The following is a 25085-nucleotide window of genomic DNA, read 5'->3' as shown; positions in this document are numbered from 1 at the left end:
TTACCTATATAAAATATAATCTATCAAGGCTGCATTATTCTAAATTAGAAAAATATAATTTTAGTAGTCATGAGGTCCTTAGTTTATACAAGAAAAAGTCTAACAACTTAAATTTATTTATTTATTTTTTAAAGATTTAAAAAAATCTATTAATAAGAGATACAGAGAGAGAGGCAGAGACACAGGCAGAGAGACAGAAGCAGGCTCCACGCAGGGAGCCAAACGTGGGACTCGATCCCGAGTCTCCAGGATCACACCCTGGGCCGAAGGCAGGTGCCAAACCACTGAGCCACTCAGGCATCCCCAACAACTTAAATTTATACTTATTCCAAGATTGCACTCATTTATTTCAGTATACATTGTTCACACTGTAGGACATAGAAATGAAAACATATAATTTCTGACTTTAAGAAATTTCAAAAACTATTTGAAAGAAAGACACTTGCATAAATAAATCTGATAAAGGATAGGATCTAAGTATCATAAGTCTGGGCAAAAAGGACAGAGCAATTAATTCTAAGCCATGAGTATGAAAACTTCAAGGAGGAGTTGATTTCAATTTAAATCTTGAAAAATAAAGAATCACTATTGTTTGTAAAGTACAGTTTACCATTTATAAGATGGTTTCATAAACATGATCTCTTCAGATCACCTCAAAACCATGTGAGGTAAGTATAGCCAATAATTATTTTTCCAGAGGAGGGAATTGAGTCTCTGAAAACTTAAATAATGCAGAGAGGTAAACATTTCCTGCTTTGAAATGGAATTCAAATTCAAGATTTTGTGCCCCTCAGGCTACTCTACAAGCCATAGATACATATGGAAAATGAACAAAGGACTGGGGTAAAGCAAGAAACCTAAATGATTGGAACACTATATGGACTCATTTTACTTTTAAGACAATTCTTCCAAGGAGAAACATACTTGATGTATTGACAACCAGTAACTTAAAATATTCCAGAAGTCTGCAAGATGAAACTTACAGATATTCTTATTGCTTTCCAGTTTACTGGATTTAGTTATGGTGGGAAAGATGTAAGTTGTTTCCTAAACATCATTTTCAAGAACACATGAATTCTAGCTAAAAACTGCTTACTTTTTCAAAATCATTTTATGTCAAATTTTATTCTCTATTTAGTAAAAAATACTATAGAATAGAGAATATCACCTTTCTACAGTTTCTTCAGTTTCTTAGTGGTTTTAATCACTGCAAACAACAGTGTATTTTCAAAAATATTTTAGCATGTTAGACTCCATGATAGAGTAAGTAAAATAGACTGTATTTTTTAAAATCTATTTTATGTAAATAAGCAATTATGCTACTTAATAAAATTACTTAAACTGAGATAAGATTACTTGCACTAAACATTGTTGAATTAGCACTTAAATCAACTTTGTACTTTTGATTAAAATATAACAGGTTATGAACAAATATAACAAACATCTTAAATATGAGATTTCAATTCTAGAAATGAGCATTATCTTTGTCTTTTGACTAAAATCCATTTAAGTTTGGGTGCAACTCATAAAAATTTTATATACCATTGGATAAATATCTTTAAAATCTGTTAACATTTAAAATGTTTAAGTCTGTTAACTGCCTAATGTGAATCCATGTTTAATCCTAAAAACTGGCCAAAATTATTTGCATTTAAGTTAAAATGGAGGAAAAATAAAACAGAGACAGTACTTCTAAACTCTTTAGAAAGGGAAAGGTATACTCTTAAAAATTATTGTTAAACTGATATTAAACCTCCAGAAACAAAAGGAAAATTTCAATATATTTGAGAAGGAAAGTCTAGGGATTTGTTAAAGGCATTTGGTTTGTCTGTAAATCAGCTCATGTGCATACTTTTCCTCCAGTACAGATCATAATAATTTACCAAAAAAGATGGCCTCTTTCAAAATGGAGATAAAACACCTGACTTTGTAAAGTGTCTGTAATACTTTTCTAGGGCTGCCATAAGAAAATATCACAGACTGGGTAGTTTAAACCCCAATAATCTCATTTTAACTTTACCTCTTTGAAGACCTCATCCTCAAATACAGTCATCTTCTGAGATACTGGGAATTAGGACTTTGACATAATAATATTGGGTGGGGGGAGCTCAATTCATGCCATAACAGTGTAAAATGTTAATACATTACTTAAAACAATTATATATGTTTCATTTCTACTATGTAAACAAATGTTTTCATATTGTTACTATCTTTTAAACCTATTTTGAATGTTTTACAGTACATACTTTTAAAATCAGGAAACCCAACTAAAGAAGGTTAAATCATGACTCACATAAGTACATTAGGTTAACATTTTTAAAAAGTGACAAATTAGTACGGTCCAGTGCAAATAATTCCTGTTGGCTTTTTAGAACTTAAAATGGGTTTCTGGATCCACTATGGAAGTAGCCATTTACGGCAGTTAGAATTAAATAATGGATTTCTTTAGGGTTTCTACCCTAAGGAAGTAGTAGATAGCAATATACTATTATAAGCCATAGAGAGAAAAATTATACAAATCCCAGCAAATAAAAATACTGTTCTGAAACAAAGAAGATAAGCTAGTGCAAACTGTATGGCCTTCCAGCTGATAATGCATATATTCTTTCAGTTACTCGTTTTACCTTACGATAAAGGAATGTGAGCATTTATTCTGTATGTTATTGTGTTAACCTGCTATGTTTTATTCAGTAATAATGAGATGACAGCCTTTGTTACCTGATGTATAGCAAGTGTTAGAAGTATAAGGGATCACATCATCTGTTCTAAGTCACGAGATTTCCTATAAGTCATTTCACAGATGTAAGAAATATAAGTAGCCTCATTAATATTTTTACTTATATATTTGTGTATTTCCAGCTTTATCTAAGTATCTAGCATAGCAAATTACAACCAATTAAAAAATATTTTCTTTATAACAATAACAAAGCGTGCTAAAATGCAACCAAGCCAACTTAACTGATCTTGATAAGAATGTATTTATACACAAAAATATGAATTAAGTATAAAACTGTAAAAGTAAGTGTTAAGATTTTTAAAGAACATTTTATTGTTAATTACAGGCATTAATGTAAAGTGGCAGCAGGGTTTGTATGAGTGATTCTATTAAAACAGGCAAAACTATTCTAAATTATGTGGGCATAAATTTCTATCTAAAATGAAATGAGTCATGTATATTTTTAAGTTTAAAATTAAATTATAAACATATTACCATTTTACTTTATTGAAGCTAAAACTACATTCAGTTTTAATAGTTCAAAATTGCAAATCTATATGCTTTTTTAATATAAGTCTCATGTCACATTTTAAACTGGTAATAAGCACATATAGCAAAAATTTTTATAATTTCTATTATCATTCTCTTCATTTCATCTTTGAAGATATTTTTAATCTATGTCAATAGAAGCACAAGTGTTTCCACATTTATTTCACTAACATTGATTTTGTTTAACCCATTTGGCAAGTGAATGATTTTGAATTATGAATTTAAATTAAGGATTCACACAAGGTTTAAGTTCATGAGCCCTCTTTTTAAACCATAATCCTTTATGTTAAAATTCAGATTTAACTTCCTCAGCTCAATATCTTAAAGATTAGACTACCTTCTGCAATGTCTGCTCCGACATTTCTTTCCCATTCTTCTCTGGAGTACTCTTCTTGACCCCATCATCTTCATCGTTTCTACAGAGTTGTTCTGGTAGAGAATAAATAATATATTACGGTACATCATATACTGCTGAAACAGTGTCCTGTCATTTTAAGGAAAAGGGTTCTAAGTTTTCTCAACTATGAATAATCTAATCTATTTTATTGTCAAAGTATTTGGCTGGAAACTAAATGGTAACCTTTTCCAAGATTTCAGTCACATAATTACATACCTTTGTAGTGTCTTTTTTTCCCAGTGTAAGATTTTCAAAGGTACAACAGATCTTCAGGTTAACAATGCTATACTTTTATTCCTATTTTCATTCTTTTGTAGACTATTCCTCCTTTGCCTTAAAAGCGGAATTCGCTGCCTTCTTATCTAGTCACTACTAGTTTTGTTCTCTGGATCTTGTTCCCTGCCAGGAGGATCAGAGTGATTGCTGAACAAAGCAAACACTACCCGAATTAGGGTGAATTGAAACTGTAACAGCCCCCTGCCCCCACCTCTTTTCCAGGTAAAAAATCATGCACTAAGCAGAGTAAATCATAAAAATCACATTTCCAGGAAAACTGTCACTTTATAACACGTACAAACCCAGATAACAGGTGAAGTTGTTTCTACAAATGATTCCTATACTCTCCATGCATATGACTACTAAAACCTTTTCAAACGAACAAAAATCTACAACATATCAAAATTAAAGGAAAAAAATAATCATAAAATTTCAGTTAATACTATCAAAATTTAAATACATTAAAACATAAATGTTTTCTAATCAGATAAATTATTGTGACAAATTTAATGTTTCCTTGTTGAATTATTTTTCAGATACAACATTTCTTAAAGAATCAAAAAAGAAGGGCAAACAAGAATATATAAAGCTAAAAGGATACGTATCTGTGCTAGACTGAGGTGATTTTGCTTTAAAGTATGCTTGGCTGCTGTAGGTCAGTGTAAAACTTTGATTCATCAACAAAGGAGAAAAAAAACAATATTATTCTCTGTAGAGTAGAAATCCTCTTGGTATAAACAGTGACTAACAAGTTTGTTAGAGTGAATTAGGCATTTCTTTTGTCTTTGAAACATGACATATCCAATTAAAACTTCTGTACTCATGAAATAAATAGAACACTATCCTAAGGATAATAAAAGCTGGAATAGGTAGAATTTGCCACCTGGGGAATATGTACCTTTACCTTGATAATAATCTATTGGTTCCCAAGTTTCTTTTTCTAGTCCCCTAACACCATGGTGCTGAATTCATTTACAACACTCTTTCAGCAATATAGAAATAATATGCAAATACAATTCAGCTGTTCAAGTCATTTAAATATCTACTATAGTTCTAACTGAAATATTTACTCTTAAAAAATAAGAATAAAATAGTTCTATGCTCAAAGAGCATAAATGCTAAAAACAGCTAAATAATTCCAATAAAATAAGACTGATTCAAAAATGAATTTGGTTGCTGCTTTGTGCTCCTGGGTGTGTGCAAAGTCCACTGGTGGACTGGTTGACCACGTTCACTTCTGTGGAAGACTTTAGTTTCTCGCTTTAACAGGTTTCACAAAGAATAGCCAAGTAGCTAGGCCCAGATGATAGAGGGGAACAAGGAACCCACTCTGCCCTTTGATTCTTCTCTCATTCAAGGGTCTCAGGATTTGAGAAACGAACCAAGAAGACCTAGTTAGAAATATGCAGTTCTATTTTTGTCCTATATTAGATATGTGAGCACATGTTTCACACTTCTAGAGATTTATTTTTAATGTTTTGGTTTTAAATGCCTCACTTTCATTCCTACTATAAAAATTCATTCTGATTCATATTCTCTCCTAACAGATAAACTTATCTTTCTTTCTATGTTTTTTTCTCTTAATTCTCTTAGATTACATTAACAAATTAATCTAAATTCTTCTGCAATTTTTCCCCCTTGTAGATTCTTTTAGCTATTTTATCAAATTATTTCTAAAAATCTATTTTCATTATGATTGGTTGCCATAAGAAAATACCTTTAGGATTGCCACCCTAAAATATGCCACTATAGTATACTATTATTTTGAGCAGTATATACTTGAAAAACAGCAAATGCTTTTGGTTCATACTTTGATATCACACTATGGTAGAGTATTAGTCAGCAAATGCTTACTCCATTCTTCTCTACCTTTATGGGTGGAGTAGAGACCCCTACTCCACTGACGCTGAGCTTGAGCGTGGTCATATGAGTTGTACTGACCAAAGGAATGTGGGTATAAATAAGAGAGTGCCTGTTATAAACCTAGAACTTAGGTATTTCTCCTCTTCCCTTGGCAATTTCCAGCATCTGCTTTGAAAAGAATATGTCCAGATAGTCACTGCCTCCTTCAACCTGGGCCTGAGACTGAGACATGTAGAACCATGTGAGCCAAATATGCTCCAAACAAATAACAGAACTTCAGCCTGAAGCACATATGCTCCAGCTGATCTGCAGAAACCATGAACAAAAAAATAATGTACATTATTGCAAGTCACTGAAATTTTGTGGTTGTTTACACTATAGCAAAAGCTGCTGGGCATAGCTATAATAAAAACCTAAAATTATGTGGCATCAATTTTGGGACTAGGTGGTGGGTGCCAAAGAATGTTTCAGGAGGCTGAGAAAACTGACCCATGCTATGTAGTGGCAAACATTTGGCAAACTGCCATCTGACATAACATGGAAGACAAAAATGTAGCTGATTAATTTGTAACAATGAGTGAGGATGTTCCAGTGTTCTGCTGATAGCAGGAGTTGATTTTGACTGGGTTTATAGGAAAGAACTGAGCTCAGAAAGGAGCGGCCATAGGTATTCAGAAGTGCATACGTTCCAGTACTTTCAGGGTTGGAAATGAAAGTTTCTCACCATATCAAATGAGCAACCACTGACACATTGGCAGGAAAGGCCAAATCTGAGATTTTGACATTAAGGCATGGCCCTGGATGTGACTGTCAGGCCTGTTCTTGACAATCTCTAAAAGTAATATGATGTTTAGTAGATCCTTTCAGCTGGACAAAAGGACTTCTAGAAAGTTTATGGATGAGGGTCTAAAAAGTCTGAAATAGTCTCCCATCCCTCCAAAGAAACTAAAATGGATAAAACATACAAATTGTTGCTAGCTGTATTTAATAAAATGAATGTGAATAGAAGTTACAATGTGCCAGTTCCAAATCTAGGCTTAAGAGGCTCTGTACATTTATATTTGTCCCTCTGTAGCCAAGAAATAGACAGTGGAGCAGAAGTAAACTCCACTTGCAGCCTGAAAAAGAGCTGGACCAGATGACTTGCAGCAAAGAGATCTGCTTCAGCCAACCCAAACACAACACACATACACACACACACACACACACACACACACACAAAGAAAGAAAAGAAAGCTTGCTATTGTTTGTGAGTTTTCACATTTGCTTCTTTTGTTCTTTTATTAATAAGCAGGACTTCACCTTTCTTTTTCTAAAAGATTTTATTTATTTATTTGAAAGAGAGAGAGAGCGCACGTGCACAAGTAGGGGAGTGGCAGAGGGAGGGGAGAAACAAGATCCCCATTGAGTAGGGAGCCTGACATGGGGCTGGATTCCAGCACACTGGAACCATGACCTGAGCCAAAGATAGATGCTTAACTAACTGAGCCACCCAGGCATCCCAGGCCTTCAGCTTTCAATGAAGCCATTAACAGTGTTTTTATGAACACACTCATGCATTTGTGGTAAAGGTCGAGGATTCCTGTTCTAAACCTAATCCTATATGTGATTTTTCAGGCCTGACCATATGTATTACACTCTTTACCCAGAAAGCCCTGTGAGGAAAAGCTGCCCTCCCCGGACAGACCCGGTACACGGCCAATGGACTCCAGTCCCTGAAGGAGTTACAGTCAAGGACTCAGGCTCCCCCTGGCCAACCATATTCATGTGCGTATCTGTGCTCCTAGCCTAGGTGCCTCCACGAGGCTGCAGGTGAAGATCTCCTTACTGCCTGGCAGCCCTTTGGCTGAGGGCCTCTTCAAATCTCCCCGCCAAGATCTTATCTGGTAGCTGGGGTGGAGGTAACCTTGAAATATTGTTCTTCCATCTGATTCAGTACTCAGTACCTTCCCTCTCCTAGCCCTGCCCTTTTTTCTCCCCAAAGACCCACATCAATAAAAATGCAGGAGACTTTAGCTCAGGGCTCCTTGGCTGTAAGACAACAGCTCTGTGTTGATCCATCTGATCCTCAACTGGCCTACAGTTCCAGGGGGAAGACAGAACAGAGGGAGTTGGCACTTTCTCTACTTTAGCCTCTTGCTTATATAGTAAGTGATTAAAGGCTTGACTATTACTTTCATTTTGGCTTATGATCTTAAGTCAGTTATGTGGACATCTGGCAGTTCAGCTCAGGTAAGCTCCTAACAGAGATACTGTGGGATTGTAGCAGATTCACTACACCATGAATTGCAATCTTTAGTATAAAGAGAAATTTAGTGTGGTAGGGGCTTACAGTGCTCATGTGGGAAGTTAGAGGAGGCAGAACTGATTTGCTAGGAAAGGTAATAAGATTTTTTAAAAAATATGCAGAACTTTTGAAATCATTGTAAAGATAGCCAGGGGAAAACAGGTAGCGGGAAATAAGAAAAATATATCTGGTACGTGGAAAAAGGCTACTATTCATATAGATTTGGGATTTTCATCCAGGGAAAACAAGCTTAATGACAATAAAAGTAAGTAGCAGAGGCACCAGATTTACCCATCCACATGGAACAACTAAAACTAGAGAAAACAGATGAAAACAATGGTTGTCAGACATTGGGCATAAAACAATGAGAGGAAGTCATCCCTGAGAGTGGTCAAACAAAAGGAATGAACTCAATCATGGCTCCCGCATACTGCCTAGAGACCTTCCAGGCTACAGCACAAAAATGTGGGACTAAATGGAATTTGGTGATCTTCTTAGCTTGAAGCAAACTGGGAACTTGAGATCCCAGAGTCCAGGGATCCCAGAGTCCAAGGAAGATTGAGGTGCAGGATAAAGTGTCTAAGAACACAAATCTGCTCAGAGAGAGGGAGAGCTCTGAAGATCTATAAAAGGTTCCTTCTCAAGTCTTCACCTAAATATTGATCAGCACAGGAATGTGTGTAAATGACCCAAAAAAAGAACCCCCTAAAAATACTAGAGGAAACAATCTTCAAAATTCACACAGGCCCAAGAATAGTTCATTCCCCCAATACCAGAGTGTGGGAAAAAAAAGAAATGTTACATACCTCTGAAAAAAAGATAAGAATGATATAATTATCACTGGAAACATTTTAAGACAGAAGTAGTAGAACAAATTTTCTTAAGTATTGAATGGAAAAAAAAACTGCCAATGCATAATTCTATACTTGGTGAAAATATCTTTCAAAAAGAAAACAAAAATAAAGATTGCTTTTTCAGGTATAAAAGTGGAAAGAATCCATCACCAGCAGATGTGCACTATATAAATACTAAAAGGAATCCTTTGGGAAAATAGAAAATGACACCAAAAGTAAATCTGGATCTACAGGAGGAATGAAGAGCAGAAGAAATGGTTCTTAGTGAAAATAAGAGCCACCATGTTGCTATATGTAAAGTCAAATACCAGTTTAAATCTTTGGGGGCAGCCCCAGTGGCGCAGCGGTTTAGGGCCGCCTGCAGCCCAGGGCGTGATCCTGGAGACCCGGATCGAGTCCCACGTCAGGCTCTCTGTATGGTGCCTGCTTCTCCCTCTGCCTGTGTCTCTGCCTCTCTCTCTCTCTATGAATAAATAAAATCTTTAAAAAAAATAAATAAATCTTTGGGATCACCCCTTCCAGAATAGGAAACACTCCCTAGTAGGTGGAGTGATATGGACACTTAACAAAACACAGATTTAAAATCCTTTCTGGAAGAAAAAAAAAAGAAAAAAACTTGCCAAAACCCTGAATTTAATAAAATATGAGCTTAGAAAAGAAATAATAAGATATACAAAGGAAATAAAGTGGGGAATTTGAAGAGCAGAAGAAATAAACTGAGAACCAGAAAACATCATTATGGATTTAACAGAAATATTAGAAAGAACAAAGGAAAGAAGATATATGTACATATATGTATGTGTGTGGATAGATAGATAGATAGATAGATAGAGTTCAAAATTGAATTACTGATGAAGGAAAAGTGTTTAAATAAACTGTATGCAGAAGAAAAAGACAAAGATTAAAGAATTAGAAGAAAACAGATATGAAAGTCAAACAAAAAGTAACAAAACATAAAGACAACTGATATCCTTGAATTAGAGTGTATAAAAAAATGGAATATGCAAAAATACATTTCCTTGTAATTCAGGAAAATCTTAATTGAAAAGTAATAAATTACATGGATAATCCAAAATTATGATTTAAAATAAAGTATATCAAGACATATATATACTCTTTAAATATTGGAACATCAAGTTGAATAAACTAAAAATTCACATGGAAAAATCAAGCCACATCTAAAGACTGATGTACAAGAAGGAGGGAAAACCAGATGTCTCTCCATAATAAACGTAAATTACGTAAATTACATAAAATACGTAAATTCTGTAAACATAATTTTTTAAAAATAGCATACATATGGTTTTCTTTTTGCACAATTTATCTGACTAGAATTCTTTTTTTTTTCTTAAAGATTTTATTTATTTATTCATGAGACAGAGAGAGAGAGAGAGAGAGACAGGCAGAGGGAGAAGCAGGCTCCATGCCCGGAGCCCAACACGGGACTCGATCCTGGGACTCCAGGATTACGCCTGGGCCAAAGGTATGTGCTGAACTGCTGAGCCACCCAGGAATCCCTAGAATTCTTTCTATATAAGTATTAAGAGAGATTTCACTTGATAATTAAGATTGAAATTTTGATTTTTAAGTGTGAATTAGGATGCTTTTCTTTTTAAACTCTTTCTTACTGCTTGAATATATACAAGTATGTGTAATTTTTCCAGGAACTATAGTTATTATTTTTAAAAAGTAAGCCAAGGATATAATTTTAGAGTACTCCAATAGTTAAGGAATAAATGGAAGGAAGTTCCAGTGGAAGAAACAGTGAAAATACAGGCAAGCACAGTAGAACAGTAGAAGGTAAAAAAAGGAAAACCAATGTTTCAGAAGCAAAAAAAAAAAAAAAAAGAGTAAGCTTGAGATATGATATAAATCAGTGGTGTAAAATAAAAGATTTCAAACATTGGCTTTGATAAGTCACCAGAGACCTAACTAAGAGCAAATGGAGTAACAACAGTAATTGGGACAATGGGCAGATGAGTGGCATATGAAAACTTATTAAGTACAAATTAAGTTAATTGTTAAATTGTCAACACCTAAAAAGTATTGTGGTAACAATGAAGCTCTAGTAAAGTTAAACAAGGAGAAATTCTGTCCTAATCTTATTTACTTTTTTCTAATAAGGTATTACAGTAAGGACTGAAGTCTTAGAGTAAATATAGTTATCTTAATTTTAACAAAGGAATAATCCTTTAATTGGAACAGATATATTCCCTCAGGGAGTTGAGAGATTTGCAGATCTCTAAGTTTTCTTCTACCTCTATGATATTGATTCCAGGAAAATAGATAGGAACTAAATGAGTTCCAGAAAAATGTAATGTCAAACAAAAATATAAATGAATTAGTAATATTGAGTAAATAATTCTATATAATTTATAGAAACAAACATAGCTTTGAACAAACATAGCTAGTAAATCTTATCGATGAATAAAAAACAAACACCTTTATGAATTATAAAGCTGACATTTAGGTGTCCTATTTTATTTTCTTGTGAAAAGTAAAAATGTTAACATATCAATAAGTAAAGCACTAGAAAGAAGGAGGAAAGGATAAGATTCTTATAATAAATTGAAAATAAAACATCAAGGACTAGATAATTTTTAAATCCCTGTATTAAATATTTATTCTCACAAAAAATGTACCTTCTCTCTTCTCTGCCATACATGTATTCAATTCTTGTATTTTTGCCTTATCAATAGATATATGTACTTTAAGTTTATCCAGTTCTTCTTGAAGATTCATCCTATGAAAATTAACACAATAAATGACTATTTAAAACATGTAAGTTAAGGAATAATGTAGCAAACAGATAAAGGTAGTAAATATATTTAATAAAATATGAATTAGATAGTAGTAAATTAAAGGAAAAATATACCACTATTAACATATCCTAATAATTAAAATTAAATTTTAATGAGAATCTGGAAAGTAAAATGTTTTAAGTGATTTTTAATTTATGTAAATAAACATGTTTAATACTTAAAACATAGTCTATATAATAAAAAATGTATCAAGTTACCCAATCACTTTTTTCTAAGATTTTATTTTATTTATTTATTTATTTATTTATTTATTTATTTTTATTATTTTTTTAAGATTTTTAAGTAATCTTTACACCCAATATGGGGTTCTAATTAGAGCCCTAAGATCAATCATCACATGCTATACTGACAGCCAACCAGGCACCCCAACCCAACCACAGATACACTATGTAAAAATCATAATAAAAATGTTAATACATATACTGAAGACATAGAACGTACATTTCTAGATGCCAAGAAAAGACAAAGAACCCTTACTACTAAAATGGAATTGAGCTGCCATGGTGAGAGATTGGATCAAATACTGCCCATGGAGACCTCAGACCTTCAGATCTGAATGGGGATGGAAGTTTATGCCCAAGGCCCTTCATGACTGAGAGACAAACTGGGCTAAATATAGCAAGATGGAGACAAAAAATTGCAGAATGAAACATAAGTATCAGACTTTATTTGGTCAGAGTTTCACTAAAACAAGGCAAGCCTATATTACTGGTTTCAAAATTGAGCCATATACATTTACAGAGATCTGAAGAATTGACAATAATATAAAAATTGGTTCATGGCCAGTGTCCACTGAAGAGTTCAGGCAGACACAATCATCTATTATAAGACAGACTTCCAGAACTGAGAGAATGGATAGGAGAAAGAGAACCTCAAAGAAGTTATATGTGCAGATAATTGTATAAATAAGTTCAAAGCCATGAAGATAGTATATATATATCACCTCAACCAAAACGGGAGAATGTATACTAAAGAAATTGAAATTATGAACAATTCAAAATGAGTTTTTATAAAATTAGAATTTTAAAAATGTTGAAAAAAAGGAAAAAGAGGTGACAAAACATATTTTTAAAAACATAATAATTGATTGAAAACATTATATATATAATGACTGAAAACTGAGAGCTGATAAAAATGTGAATTAATAGATTGAGAGTATCACAAACTGCAAACAGAATAAATAAAACTATTCACAGTTAGAAACAGAGGAAAACTGCAGGACACCACAGAAAAAGAGGCAATCTTAAAATCAACCATATTGAGAAGAGATGTTAATTAAGAACTAAAGAGCTTTAGAGTGACAGAAGACTTCTAGCAATAAGGAAAGCTGGAAGAAAAATAAGTAATATCTTCAACATTCGAAGGTTTACTATTCATAGATATCTGATGAAAGAACTATTAAGGAAAATGTTTTAGGTAGAAAAAAAACCTCAAAATCAATGTATGAAACAAAATAGGCAATGATGATGAAAGACATCTATAAATGTGTATAGGATAGGAAGTAAACCAACATTTATCATGTAAGCTAATATATCTAAATGAAGGTAGAAATAGAATATGATAAAACTAAAATTCTGAACATAAAATGATATAAGATTAAGGAAATGATCAGAGTTACAGTATTTTAAGAATCCTATATTGTTGGAGAGGATACAGGTGCTGATGAACCTTAGTTTGTAAAATGAATGAAGTATAATTTCAAGAAAAAGCATTTAAAGAATGGAAAACAAATATAAAATTTACAAATCAGAAGTCAAAAAAAGAAATGAATAAAATGTGTTCAATATAAGTCAAGAGAAGGATTTTTTAAAGGAGCATAAAAAATAAAATGTACACTAAGAAAAAAACCAGTATTAAAGATGAAGATGGTCATTACATAATGACCAAACGAATGATTTACCAGGAATATACAGCAGCTCTAAACTGCTATATATTCAACAATTTAAGAAATATACTTATATCTTATTATAATCTTATATTTTGTCTTATCAAAAATTTATTAAATTATAACATATATATTTAGAAATATTTTTATATTTATATAGTTTATATAAATATTAAAAAAACAAGTAGTCTCTGCTTTTCTTTTCCTCACTCAGATTCTTCCTTGAAAAAATTGATGTTTACAGTTTGATGATTATATATTTTTAATATAAAAATAAAAATATACATATATGGATTTTAAAAATTAGGATTCTGTGATTACTGCAGTTTCTCATGTAGGTTACAGATTGATGGGAGAAGCATACAAACATGCACACACATACACCCATCCACACAGCAATTAAGTTTGTATTAGTTCCTGCTTTGTCTAACTAAGAACATGGAACATTCTGAAATAAGATGGCCCCAACAAAGAAAAAACAGATGTAGCTCATCTCAACTTAGTTTTCTTCGGCTCTCAGATCACTAACATAGCAGAACACAGGGCTCTAATTATTGCAAATATTACTTCTTGCTTATTTAGAGGCATTTTATACTTATATCTTGTTTTTTTTTTATTTTGTCTTGAAAGAACTATTTAAAAAAGGAAAGAACTTAAACAGTCCTTACTTTTAATAAGTACACATAAATATCGGGGAACAATTGTTCTTGAGTCAAACTAAGCACCAACAGACCACATCTTAATGGATGTTTGGAGGAGGGGCTCATAATCAGCATCCTTGAGCAGGATGAACATTGGCTATTTACTGACTCTGATTTACTGCCCACTTATTCTGATGTTTCTAACATTCTGAAGGACCAGAATCTCCTTCTTACTGGACAAAATACATGAAATGACTGTATTTGGACGCTGGACAAGAGGCAGCAGAGAACTGTGATGCTTGAGAGAAAGGAAATTAACAAAGAGAGCCCTAATGATAGCCCAGATTTCTGTCAGGAGCCACTCTCCAGACCATGATGCAGGGAGGGGTCCCAAGAAAAACATGATGGCCTTGCTGAGATGAACAAAAAAAGACTGGAGTTTGGGAAGGCTAAAATGATGGAATTTGTGACACACAGCACCCACAGAGGAGGGAGCTACAAAAAGAAATAGCATAAGAATTCTTTTGAGAATGGTTAAATATTTTGTAGCATATACATACTACAAAATTAAACAAGACAGGCAAAGTACAACTGGAGCCATTAAAGAGCTATTCCAAGGGTTTACACATGACTGGGAGACACTGAATTCTGACCAGCTAGAGAGCAGAATCTTTGTTGATCACCACAGGCATTCAACAAATAATTCAAGAGTCATCTAATGAGTAGGGATAAAGCAAATCTCTGAAGAAGGATACTTGAAACCTGTGCTAACAGTGTTTTTTAAAAACCTGAAAATGTTTAACCTGAGATTTTAAATACACCTGTCTCAGTAATCAATAGAGAAAGTGAATGGAAACTAGGACACTGAATATTTGAAAAGCACTATGAAAAAAATTGACCTAATAGACATTTATAAAACATTCCACCCAATAACAGTTTTCAAGAGCTTTCATGGAGCTTTCACTAAGATAAAATCACCTGTTGGACCATAAAACAATTCTCAGTAAAATTAAAAAGATCTAAATCATGAAAAGTATCTTCTGTGGCCACAATAAAATTATAAATTAATAACCAGAATATGTCTGAGAAGTCCCCCAACTTAAACCTTTTAAAATCTTTTTCTCTTGAGGAAGTTCCCAAAAGGAATTTAAAAATAAAAAACTAAAGCACCGCATTTCAAAATGTGAGGTGCTAATGCAGTGCTTAAGTGGCCTTCTACAGCACTATATGTTTATATTAGGAAAAAAGATCTACAATGAAGCTCCCAATTATAAAAACTAGAAAAAGAAGAAAAATCACACAGAGCACTTTTTCATATGTGCACTGACCATGTGGATGTGCTCTTTTATGATATATCTATTCAACTGTTTTGCTCATTTTTCTATTGGGTTGACTGTCCTTTATTATTCATAGGAATTCTTCAGATATTCAGGATGCTAGTCCTCTGTTGGACATATATACTGCAAATATCTCTTTTTCATTTCAAATGTTGTCTTTTAAGTCATTTAACGACATCTTTTGATAAACAGAGACTCTTGGTTTTAATATTGCCCAGTTTATCAATTTTTAGTTTATATTTAATCTATTTTAAGAAGCCTCTGCCTACTACACAAATAGATGTTCTCTTTTGTTTTCATTTAACAGTTCTATTACTTCACACAGAGCACCTGGTGGCTCAGTCGGTTAAGCATCTGACTCTACATTTCTGCTCAGGTCATGATTTTAGGGTTGTGAGATCAAACCCCACACTGGGCTCTGCATTGGGTGTAGAGCCTGCTTCAGATTCCCCTCTTCTCTTTTTCCCTCCTCCAAAAGAATAAAAAAGTAAATAAATAAAATCTTTATTAGTTAACCCTTCACAATTAGGCCTGTAGTCATCTAGAATTGATTTTTGTGTATGGTATGAGAATATGGTATAGTATACTAATTAAAATAGTTTTCTTTTAAATTGAAGTTCTTGGAACTCTTAGCTATACAGTTATATCATCTGTTATTTTGGTTATTTCGCATTTTTCATAATTATAAACAATTCTATAGCGAACATATGTGCCTATCCACAAGATATCTTTAGGATTTTCAACTGGAAGTGGTTTTACTGGGTCTTTTGAGTACATACTTAAGAAAACAGAAAGAATATTTCAAATGTAACAAAAGTATGAAAAGTAGTATAACCAACATTAGTGTGCCAAATATTTGAGTTTAAAAACATTAAGATTAGATGCCATACTTAATTCAAAGCTTTTATTTTTGTGAAAAAAATAAAATGTCCTGGGATCCCTGGGTGGCGCAGCGGTTTGGCGCCTGCCTTTGGCCCAGGGCGCGATCCTGGAGACCTGGGATCGAATCCCACGTCGGGCTCCTGGTGCATGGAGCCTGCTTCTCCCTCTGCCTGTGTCTCTGCCTCTCTCTCTGTGTGTGTGACTATCATAAATAAATGAAAATTTAAAAAAGAAAATTTAAAAAAAAAAAATAAAATGTCCTGTAAATAATATTACCTCTTACAATATTCCACCTTTCTTTCCTCCCCAGATAAAACCCGTTTCTTCTTTGATTTGGTATGTATATTTCTGTTTTGTGTTTTAATAGTGTGTGTGTGTGTGTGTATAGTTATACATACTTTTGTGGATACATACGTATGTATGTATGTATGCAAACATGTATCTACAAAAATATGACACTAATATATGATTTAAAATTTTATATTTTAGAGAAATATACTATGATATATGAAATACTATTACTCATTCCTTCTTTTAACTCAACTTTTGCTTTAGAGACATTTCCATTTTGATAAATATAGATCAAATTTATTCATGCTAAATGTAGTATAGTATCACATTATCTTAATGTATTATAATGCACTTTCATAAGCTACTAATGGTCATTTTGGTTTTTTTTGTTTTTTTGTTTTTTTTTCTAATGGTCATTTTGATTGCTTCTCTTCACTATTACAAAAATACTGCAATACCCTACTCATGCATGCTAGTTCACTTTACCTAAAAGGGTCTTTTCCTGGGCTAGCAATATGTGGTATGATACTCTGGGCAGTCCTTAATCCATTTTGAGTTTATTTTTGTGTACAGTGTGAGAAAGTGGCCCAGTTTCATTCTTTTCCGTGTAGTTGTCCAGTTTTCCAAACACCATTTATTGGAGAGATTGTCCATTTCTCATTGAATATTCATTCCACCTTTGTTGAAGATTAATTGGCCATAGAACTATAGGTTTATTTCTGGGTTTTCTATTCTGTTCCATTGGCCTATGTGTCTATATTTTCTTTTTTTCTTTTTTATGTAGTCTCTATGCCCAACACAAGGCTCAAACTTATGACCCCAAGATCAAGAGTCACATGGTCTACTGACTGAGCCAGCCAGGTGCCCCAATCTATGTATCTTTTTTTGTGGCAATACCATATAGTTTTGCTTACTCCAGCTTTGTAATATAACTTGAAGTCTAGAATTGTAACACTTCCAGTTTTGTTTTTTAAAGAAAAGGTATTTTAAAATAGACTGTTAGTTTGACAAAACACACTTACAGAAAATAATTTAATATCTTTAGCAGAAAAAATCAAGTGATCATTCACTAAATGCTTAAGATATACTATGTAAGTCTTTAAGTGAACACTGTGCAATTCCTTAAGTAATTTAAAAAATTTAATATATATTGAACCTAAAATGTATGAAAACAAATGAAAGAAGCAATTAAATTAAAAATACTATGCATGGTGCTATGACCTGAGTGTTTGTGTTCTCCTAAAATTCATGTCGAAATTCTAACCTCCAAAGATGATGGTGGTAGGTAGGAGGTTGGATCTTTGGGATGTTCTTAGGTCATGTGGGTAATACTCTCATGAATGGGATTAGTGTCCTTAAAAAGAGACCTCATAGAACTCCCTCACCCCTTCTATCATGTGAGGATAAGACATCTGCAACATGAGAGAAGACCCTCACCAGACCATGCTGACACCCTGATCTCAGAGTTCCAGCCTCCAGAGCTGCGAAAAATTTCTGTTGCTAATAAGCTATCTACTCTGTGGTATTTTGTTACAGCAGCCTGACCAGACTAAGACAAATGATCTGAAAAAACAAATACCATATGTATATGGTCTCAACTAATTAATCAGCATCAAAAGTTAATCTCAATAGTTAGAAAATAAAACTCCAAAATACACCGTCATTTACGTCAGAGAATTATCTCCCAATGGTTACAAAATATTTTTTCTTAACTTTCTTGTTAACTATATAGTAAAATAAAATGAAAATACAAGAAAAATACAATTGCTGAAAGGTGGAAACAACTTAAAAATAATGGATGAATGGATGAACAAAATGTGGTATATACATACAAGAGAGTATTTATTATTCAGCCTTAGGAAAGAAATTAGGACACAAACCATAACACGGAAAAACCTGGAAGACATTAGGACCAATAAACCAGATACAAAAATAAAAATACTGTATGATTCCATTTATATAGAATGCCTAGAATAGGCAATTTGTAGGAACAAAAGGAGAAAAAGACAAAGGCTGAGAAAAGGGAAAATGGGGAATTATTACTTAATGGTAACAGTTTAATTTTGAGAATATGAAAAGTTCTAAACATGGATGATGGTGATGGTAGGACAATAATGTGAACCTATTTAATGGCACTGAAATACACACCTAAAAATGGTTACAATGGTAAATTAAATGTTATGTAAATTTTGCTGCAATAAAAAATAGATAGCCCCCAATTTAGCTGATAATACCACAAACTAAAGTATAAACTCTTTTTTATATTTTAGCCATACAAGAGGGAAGGAAAGACAAGGAGGAAAAATGGAAAGAAGCATGGAAAATGCAAACATAGGAAGGCATAGCAGAGCTGTATCTTCGTATCATTCAAAGTCTGTCATTAGATATTTGGGTATTTCTTGATTATTATTTGTGTTCTCCAAGAAGCTGAAGCTCTGTGAGGTCAAAGCGTAGGTGTTCTGCTCAATATTTTACTTCTAGTGTCTAGCATATTTATTTAAATAATGAGTGAAAGCGCAATACAAAGGGTCACACAGATTTAGTGCTATGTAACTAATATTACGAAACTCCATAGGGGATCCCTGGGTGGCTCAGAGATTTAGCGCCTCCCTTTGGCCCAGGGCGTGATCCTGGGATCCTGGGATCCTGGGATCAAGTCCCGCATCGGGCTCCCTGCATGGAGCCTGCTTTTCCCTCTGCCTGTGTCTCTGTCTCTCTGTCTCTCATGAATAAATAAATAAATAAATAAATAAATAAATAAATAATCATAAAAAAAACCTCTATAGTTTAAAAGCTTTCTTTTCACATAGTATTTACTTAGCTATAAGCATGGAAGTTTACTTGCTTCCAGGCCCTGGTACCTTAACAGAATCATGACTGTATTCTAAAAGCCTATCTAGAGGCCTCTAGAAGCATCACACTCTGAAACATTCTTGAGATAGAAAAGAGGAGGCTAAGGGATCCTAGGCTTTGGGGCTCTAACTCAGCAATGAATTAGGTTTCATGAAGCTGATCATGTTCTGAAACTTCTCACTCTTACTTATGAAGACTTAAGAGGTAGATGAGTTTACTTTCTATGTCTCCAGTATCAGGGGTTGAATTACTTGTCTCTGATTTTCAATTTTAAAGTGAGATTCAAAACACATTACCACATAGCCTTGAACTCCATTGCCTTTCAACAGACACTGATAATGTGTACAACCCTTGATTACACTAATATCCCAGAACTCATATTCTCATTTGCGCTTGGCTTCTGACAGCCTGTACTGTTTCATGTTGGATTGGTTTCTCAAGGACTAATAAATTTAAATTCTTATTAATTCATCACATTATAACTCTTCCATGTGACCATACAGCCTGTTCTTCAAAGCTATAAAAAATAATATGTGGAACAACTGGATATTCACATGTAAAAGAGCTACACTGTACTACTTCACACCAAATTTAAAATTAACTAAAAATGAACCAAAGATGTAAATATGAATTAAAACTATAAAACACATAGAAAAAAACATGGGGGGGTAAATCTCTATGACCCTGGAATTGGTGATGGCAATATGGGCATGATGCCAAAGGTAAAAGCAAAAAAAGAAAAAAGAAAAAAGAAATTCATAAAATTAAAAACTTTTGTTCATCAAAGGAAACTATTAAGAAAATAAGATCACCTACAGAATGGGAGAAAATATTTGTAAATGTCTAGTAACTACAGTATGCAAAGAACTCCGATAACTCAAAGACAAAAAGGCAACTCAATTTTTTAATACAAAAAAGACTTGAATAGATATTTATACAAAGAAACACAAATGACAAATAAACATATGCAAAGATGCTCATTAATCATTAAGAAAATGCAAATCAACACCACAATTAAATACCACTTCACACTCACTAGGATAATTTAATAAATTTAATAATATTTTATAAAAATAATAATTTGGGGGGGCACCTGAGTGGCTCAGTGGTTGAGCACCCGTCTTTGGCTGGGGTCGTGATCCCGGGGTCCTGGGATCAAGTCCCACATCAGGCTTCCCACAGGAAGCCTGCTTCTCCCTCTGCCTATGTCTCTGCCTGTCTCTCTGTGTCTCTCATGAATAAATAAATAAAATCCTTAAAACAACAGCAATAATTTTTTTAAAAATGAAAGAACAAAAAAATACTAAATGTTAACAAGGATGTGGGGCAAGTGGAATCTTTGTAGATTGCTGTTGAGAATATAAAATGAATACAGTTTGGCAGATCCTCAAGAAGTTAAACATGAACTTACCATATGATCCAACAATTCTGCTCACAGGTATATATCCCAAAGAATTGAAAACAAGTATTCAAATAAATACTTGTACATAAATGTTCATAGTGGCACTATTCACAATAGCCAAAAAGTAGAAGCAACCCAAATGGCCATCAATAGACGAATGAATAAATTGTGTGTATATATATATACACACACAAACACATAGTGTGGGACATTGTTCAGCTATAAAACAGGATGACATGGGCAGCCCGGGTGGTACAGGGGTTTAGCGCCACTTTCAGCCCAGGGTGTGATCCTGGAGGGCCCAGGATCAAGTCCCACGTCAGGCTCCCTGCATGGAGCCTGTTTCTCCCTCTGCCTGTGTCTCTGCCTGTGTCTCTGAGCCCCCCCCCCCACCTCTCTCTCTCTCTCTCTGTGTGTCTCTCATGAATAAATAAATAAAATCTTAAAAAAATAAAAATAAAACAGGATGACATATTGATACATACTACAATGTGAATGATTCTTGAAAACTTTATGTTAAGTGAAAGAAGCCAAATGCAAAAGGTCACATATTGCATGATTCTACTTATATAAAACATTCAGACTTGGTAAATTCATAGGAATAAAAAGTAGATTAGTGGTTGTGAGGAGCTGGAGGACGGTGGAAATGAAGAGATTGGAAGTGACTGCTTACTGGGTATGGGATCTCTTGAAGTAAAGAAAATGATTTGGATTGGATAAAGATAATGGCTACACAATACTGTAAATACACTAAATGTCACTAAATTGTATGCCTTAAAATAAAACTATTGTGGGGTGCCTGGGTGGTTCAGTTGGTTGAGCATCCAACTCTTGGTTTTGGCTCAGGTCATGATCTCAGTGTCATGAGATAAAACCCTGTGACAAAAGCTTTTCAACAGCAAAAGAAACAGTCAACAAAACTAAAAGACAACCTACAGAATGGGAGAAGATATTTGCAAATGACCTATCAGATAAAGGGCTAGTATCCAAGATCTAAAAAGAACTTATTAAACTCAACAGCAAAGAAACAAACAATCCAATCATGAAATGGGCAAAAGACATGAACAGAAAAAAAAAAAGACATGAACAGAAATCTCACAGAGGAAGACATAGACATGGCCAACAAGCACATGAGAAAATGCTCTGCATCACTTGCCATCAGGGAAATACAAATCAAAACCACAATGAGATACCACCTCACCCCAGTGAGAATGGGGAAAATTAACAAAGCAGGAAACCACAAATGTTGGAGAGGATGTGGAGAAAGGTGAACCCTCTTGCACTGTTGGTGGGAATGTGAACTGGTGCAGCCACTCTGGAAAACTGTGTGGAGGTTCCTCAAAGAGATAAAAATAGATCTGCCCTACGACCCAGCAATTGCACTTTTGGGGATTTACCCCAAAGATACACATGCAGTGAAACGCAAGGACACCTGCACCCCGATGTTTCTAGCAGCAATGTCCACAATAGCCAAACTGTGGAAGGAGCCTCGGTGTCCATCGAAAGATGAGTGGATAAAGAAGATGTGGTTTATGTATACAATGGAATATTACTCAGCCATTAAAAATGACAAATACCCACCATTTGCTTCGACGTGGATGGAACTGGAGGGTATTATGCTGAGTGAAATAAGTCAATTGGAGAAGGATAAACATTATATGGTCTCATTCATTTGGGAAATATAAAAAATAGTGAAAGGGAATAAAGGGGAAAGGAGAAAAAATGAGTGGGAAATATCAGAAAGGGAGACAGAACATGAGAGACTCCTAACTCTGGGAAACAAACTAGGGTTGGTAGAAAGGGAGGTGAGCGGGGGGTGGGGGTGACTGGGTGACGGGCACTGAGGGAGGCACTTGATGGGATGAGCACTGGGTGTTATTCTATATGTTGGTAAATTGAACACCAATAAAAAATAAATTTATAAAAAAAAGAAAAACCCTGTGCCAGGCTCCATGCTGGTCCCTCCCTCTCCCTCCCTCTCCCTCCCAATCCGCCTTCCTCCCAACTCTATTATTATTAATAGATTCTCTCCTTCCTCTGCCCTTCCCCACTCACACTCTCTTTCTCTCTCTCTTTAAATAATAAAATCAAATAAAACTAGTATGTAATTCATACAATGCTGATGGTTATCCAAAAATGTATTTGTTTGCAAAATATATCATGACTTAGTAGACATTTTTTTGAGAATTTTATTTCCAACTCATGTTAGTGAAGTTCAGTTCATTAACCCCGCATTCTACATATGGAAAAATAATATTTATGCTTAGGAAGACAGTCTTGCTTCATCAAAAAAAAAAACTGAATTTTCTATCATAATATTTTTATTTAAGCTCCTTAAAAATTATTATTTGAATTTTATAAAATATTCTTTGAAATCATAGCCTGCATATATTTAACATTTAACCCAAGAAAGAAGAAGGTATTCCATCCCGGACAATGCTACTGACCTATAGCTTGTCTAAGCTTTATCATTAAAGAAAAATGATCAGGGGATCCCTGGGTGGCGCAGCGGTTTGGCGCCTGCCTTTGGCCCAGGGCGCGATCCTGGAGACCCAGGATCGAATCCCACGTCGGGCTCCCGGTGCATGGAGCCTGCTTCTCCCTCTGCCTGTGTCTCTGCCTCTCTCTCTCTCTCTCTGTGTGTGTGTGACTATCATAAATAAATAAAAAATAAAAAAAAAGAAAAATGATCAGAAGATCATTGAACTGAAGAAGACTTCAGTTATGATATATTGGGTTAAAATTCCCTCCTTCTATAAAATACAATAGAATTTTAAAATTATGAATTCTAAACTCCTTTACTACTGACCCAAACTCTAACTACCTCCATTGACAAATTCACCAACAAGGATTCTCAGCATCAAGGAAAAGCATCAGTAATTCTTTGCAAATATTTTGTATTCTTATATTGATTTGCAGGTAAGAAACAAAAGTGAAACAGAAATGATAAGAAGGGGGCCAAGATGTTCATTTGTGCTACATAAAGAATTCAGTTTTTATTTTAAGAGCAAAAGAAAGATGCTAATGGTTTTTAAACGGGGGAAAGATATGTTCATATATGTATTTTTAAAAGATCACTCTGTATCAATAGAGAGTAAATAGATTAGAGGAGATAAGAGAATACAGGGAGACATTTATGAGTTTATTCTACTTGAGCAGGAAAGATATGATAGTACTTTGTATGAAGGCATTGATTGTAAGAATAGAAAGAAATAGATAAATTTTAGAGATATTTGTGATATGGAATCATGAAGACTACTATTGTAAGGAGGTAAGATAGAGGGGTAAATCAGTTATAACACTCTAGGATTCTGGTTTGGGCAAATGGACAAATCATAATGCCATTTTCCCTGCATTATGCCACTACTATTCCTTTATGACTGCTCATATCACATTTTTGCTTGTTTTCTCTGCTAAGCTATATGAGGTCCTGATAAAAAAGGTGGCATATAATTTCTCTGTGTTTATTGTATTGAGCAGAATACTCAGATGCAGCATTTTTATAGGCTATGCGTTAGTATAAAAAGACCACCCACTGCAAGTTCCTGATTTATTTAGCCAAAGATACAGATGAATATGCAGTAAGTGTCAGCACACTTTCCCTTGACTTGATGGGTACTTAGCAAGGACATGCTGGATTTTATTATAAGAAAAGCTTAATATCCTGTGGCATCTGAGCCTCTTTTTATAGTTTTATATCACTATTTTTTTTTAGTTTTATATCACTATTAAGAAATAATGTACACAGGTATTTTTATCCTAATGTTCTTATTTAGTAAAATGTTTATTTGTTCACTTAGGAGAAGTTAACATGACTTTTTTTTTTTTTTTGGTTCATAAATCTAACTTAGCAATGGTAAGGCAACATCCACAACTAAGTGGAAAAGCTGAGTGAGCCTGGCTGGCCTTTCTGAAAGCTTTCCTTGCCTCTTACTATCTATAATCCCAAATAATGATTTCACCTCACTGGCACATGGCAGATGGCCCTAAAATAAACCTCATTTAGGATGACTGGTTTTGAGTGCCTGCC

General features: G+C 34.0%; 1 protein-coding gene across 2 annotated transcripts in view; it reads right to left on the bottom strand.

Annotated features, from left to right (window-relative positions):
- CNTLN (centlein) overlaps positions 1 to 25085 on the bottom strand; it is a 331003-nt gene that overhangs the window by 104548 nt on the left and 201370 nt on the right. For both annotated transcript variants that reach the window (XM_072841469.1, XM_072841470.1), the window contains exons 13-14: positions 11585 to 11685; positions 3603 to 3694 (exon numbers count right to left, since the gene is read on the bottom strand). In XM_072841469.1, the coding sequence (XP_072697570.1) occupies positions 3603 to 3694; positions 11585 to 11685 (193 nt within the window). The remainder of the gene's footprint in view (positions 1 to 3602; positions 3695 to 11584; positions 11686 to 25085) is intronic.

Source organism: Canis lupus, chromosome 10 (genome assembly GCF_048164855.1).
Source record: "Canis lupus baileyi chromosome 10, mCanLup2.hap1, whole genome shotgun sequence".
Taxonomy (NCBI): Eukaryota; Metazoa; Chordata; class Mammalia; order Carnivora; family Canidae; genus Canis; species Canis lupus.
The sequence above is the reverse complement of the archived record's forward strand: the minus strand, read 5'-3'. Positions and strand labels throughout refer to the sequence as shown.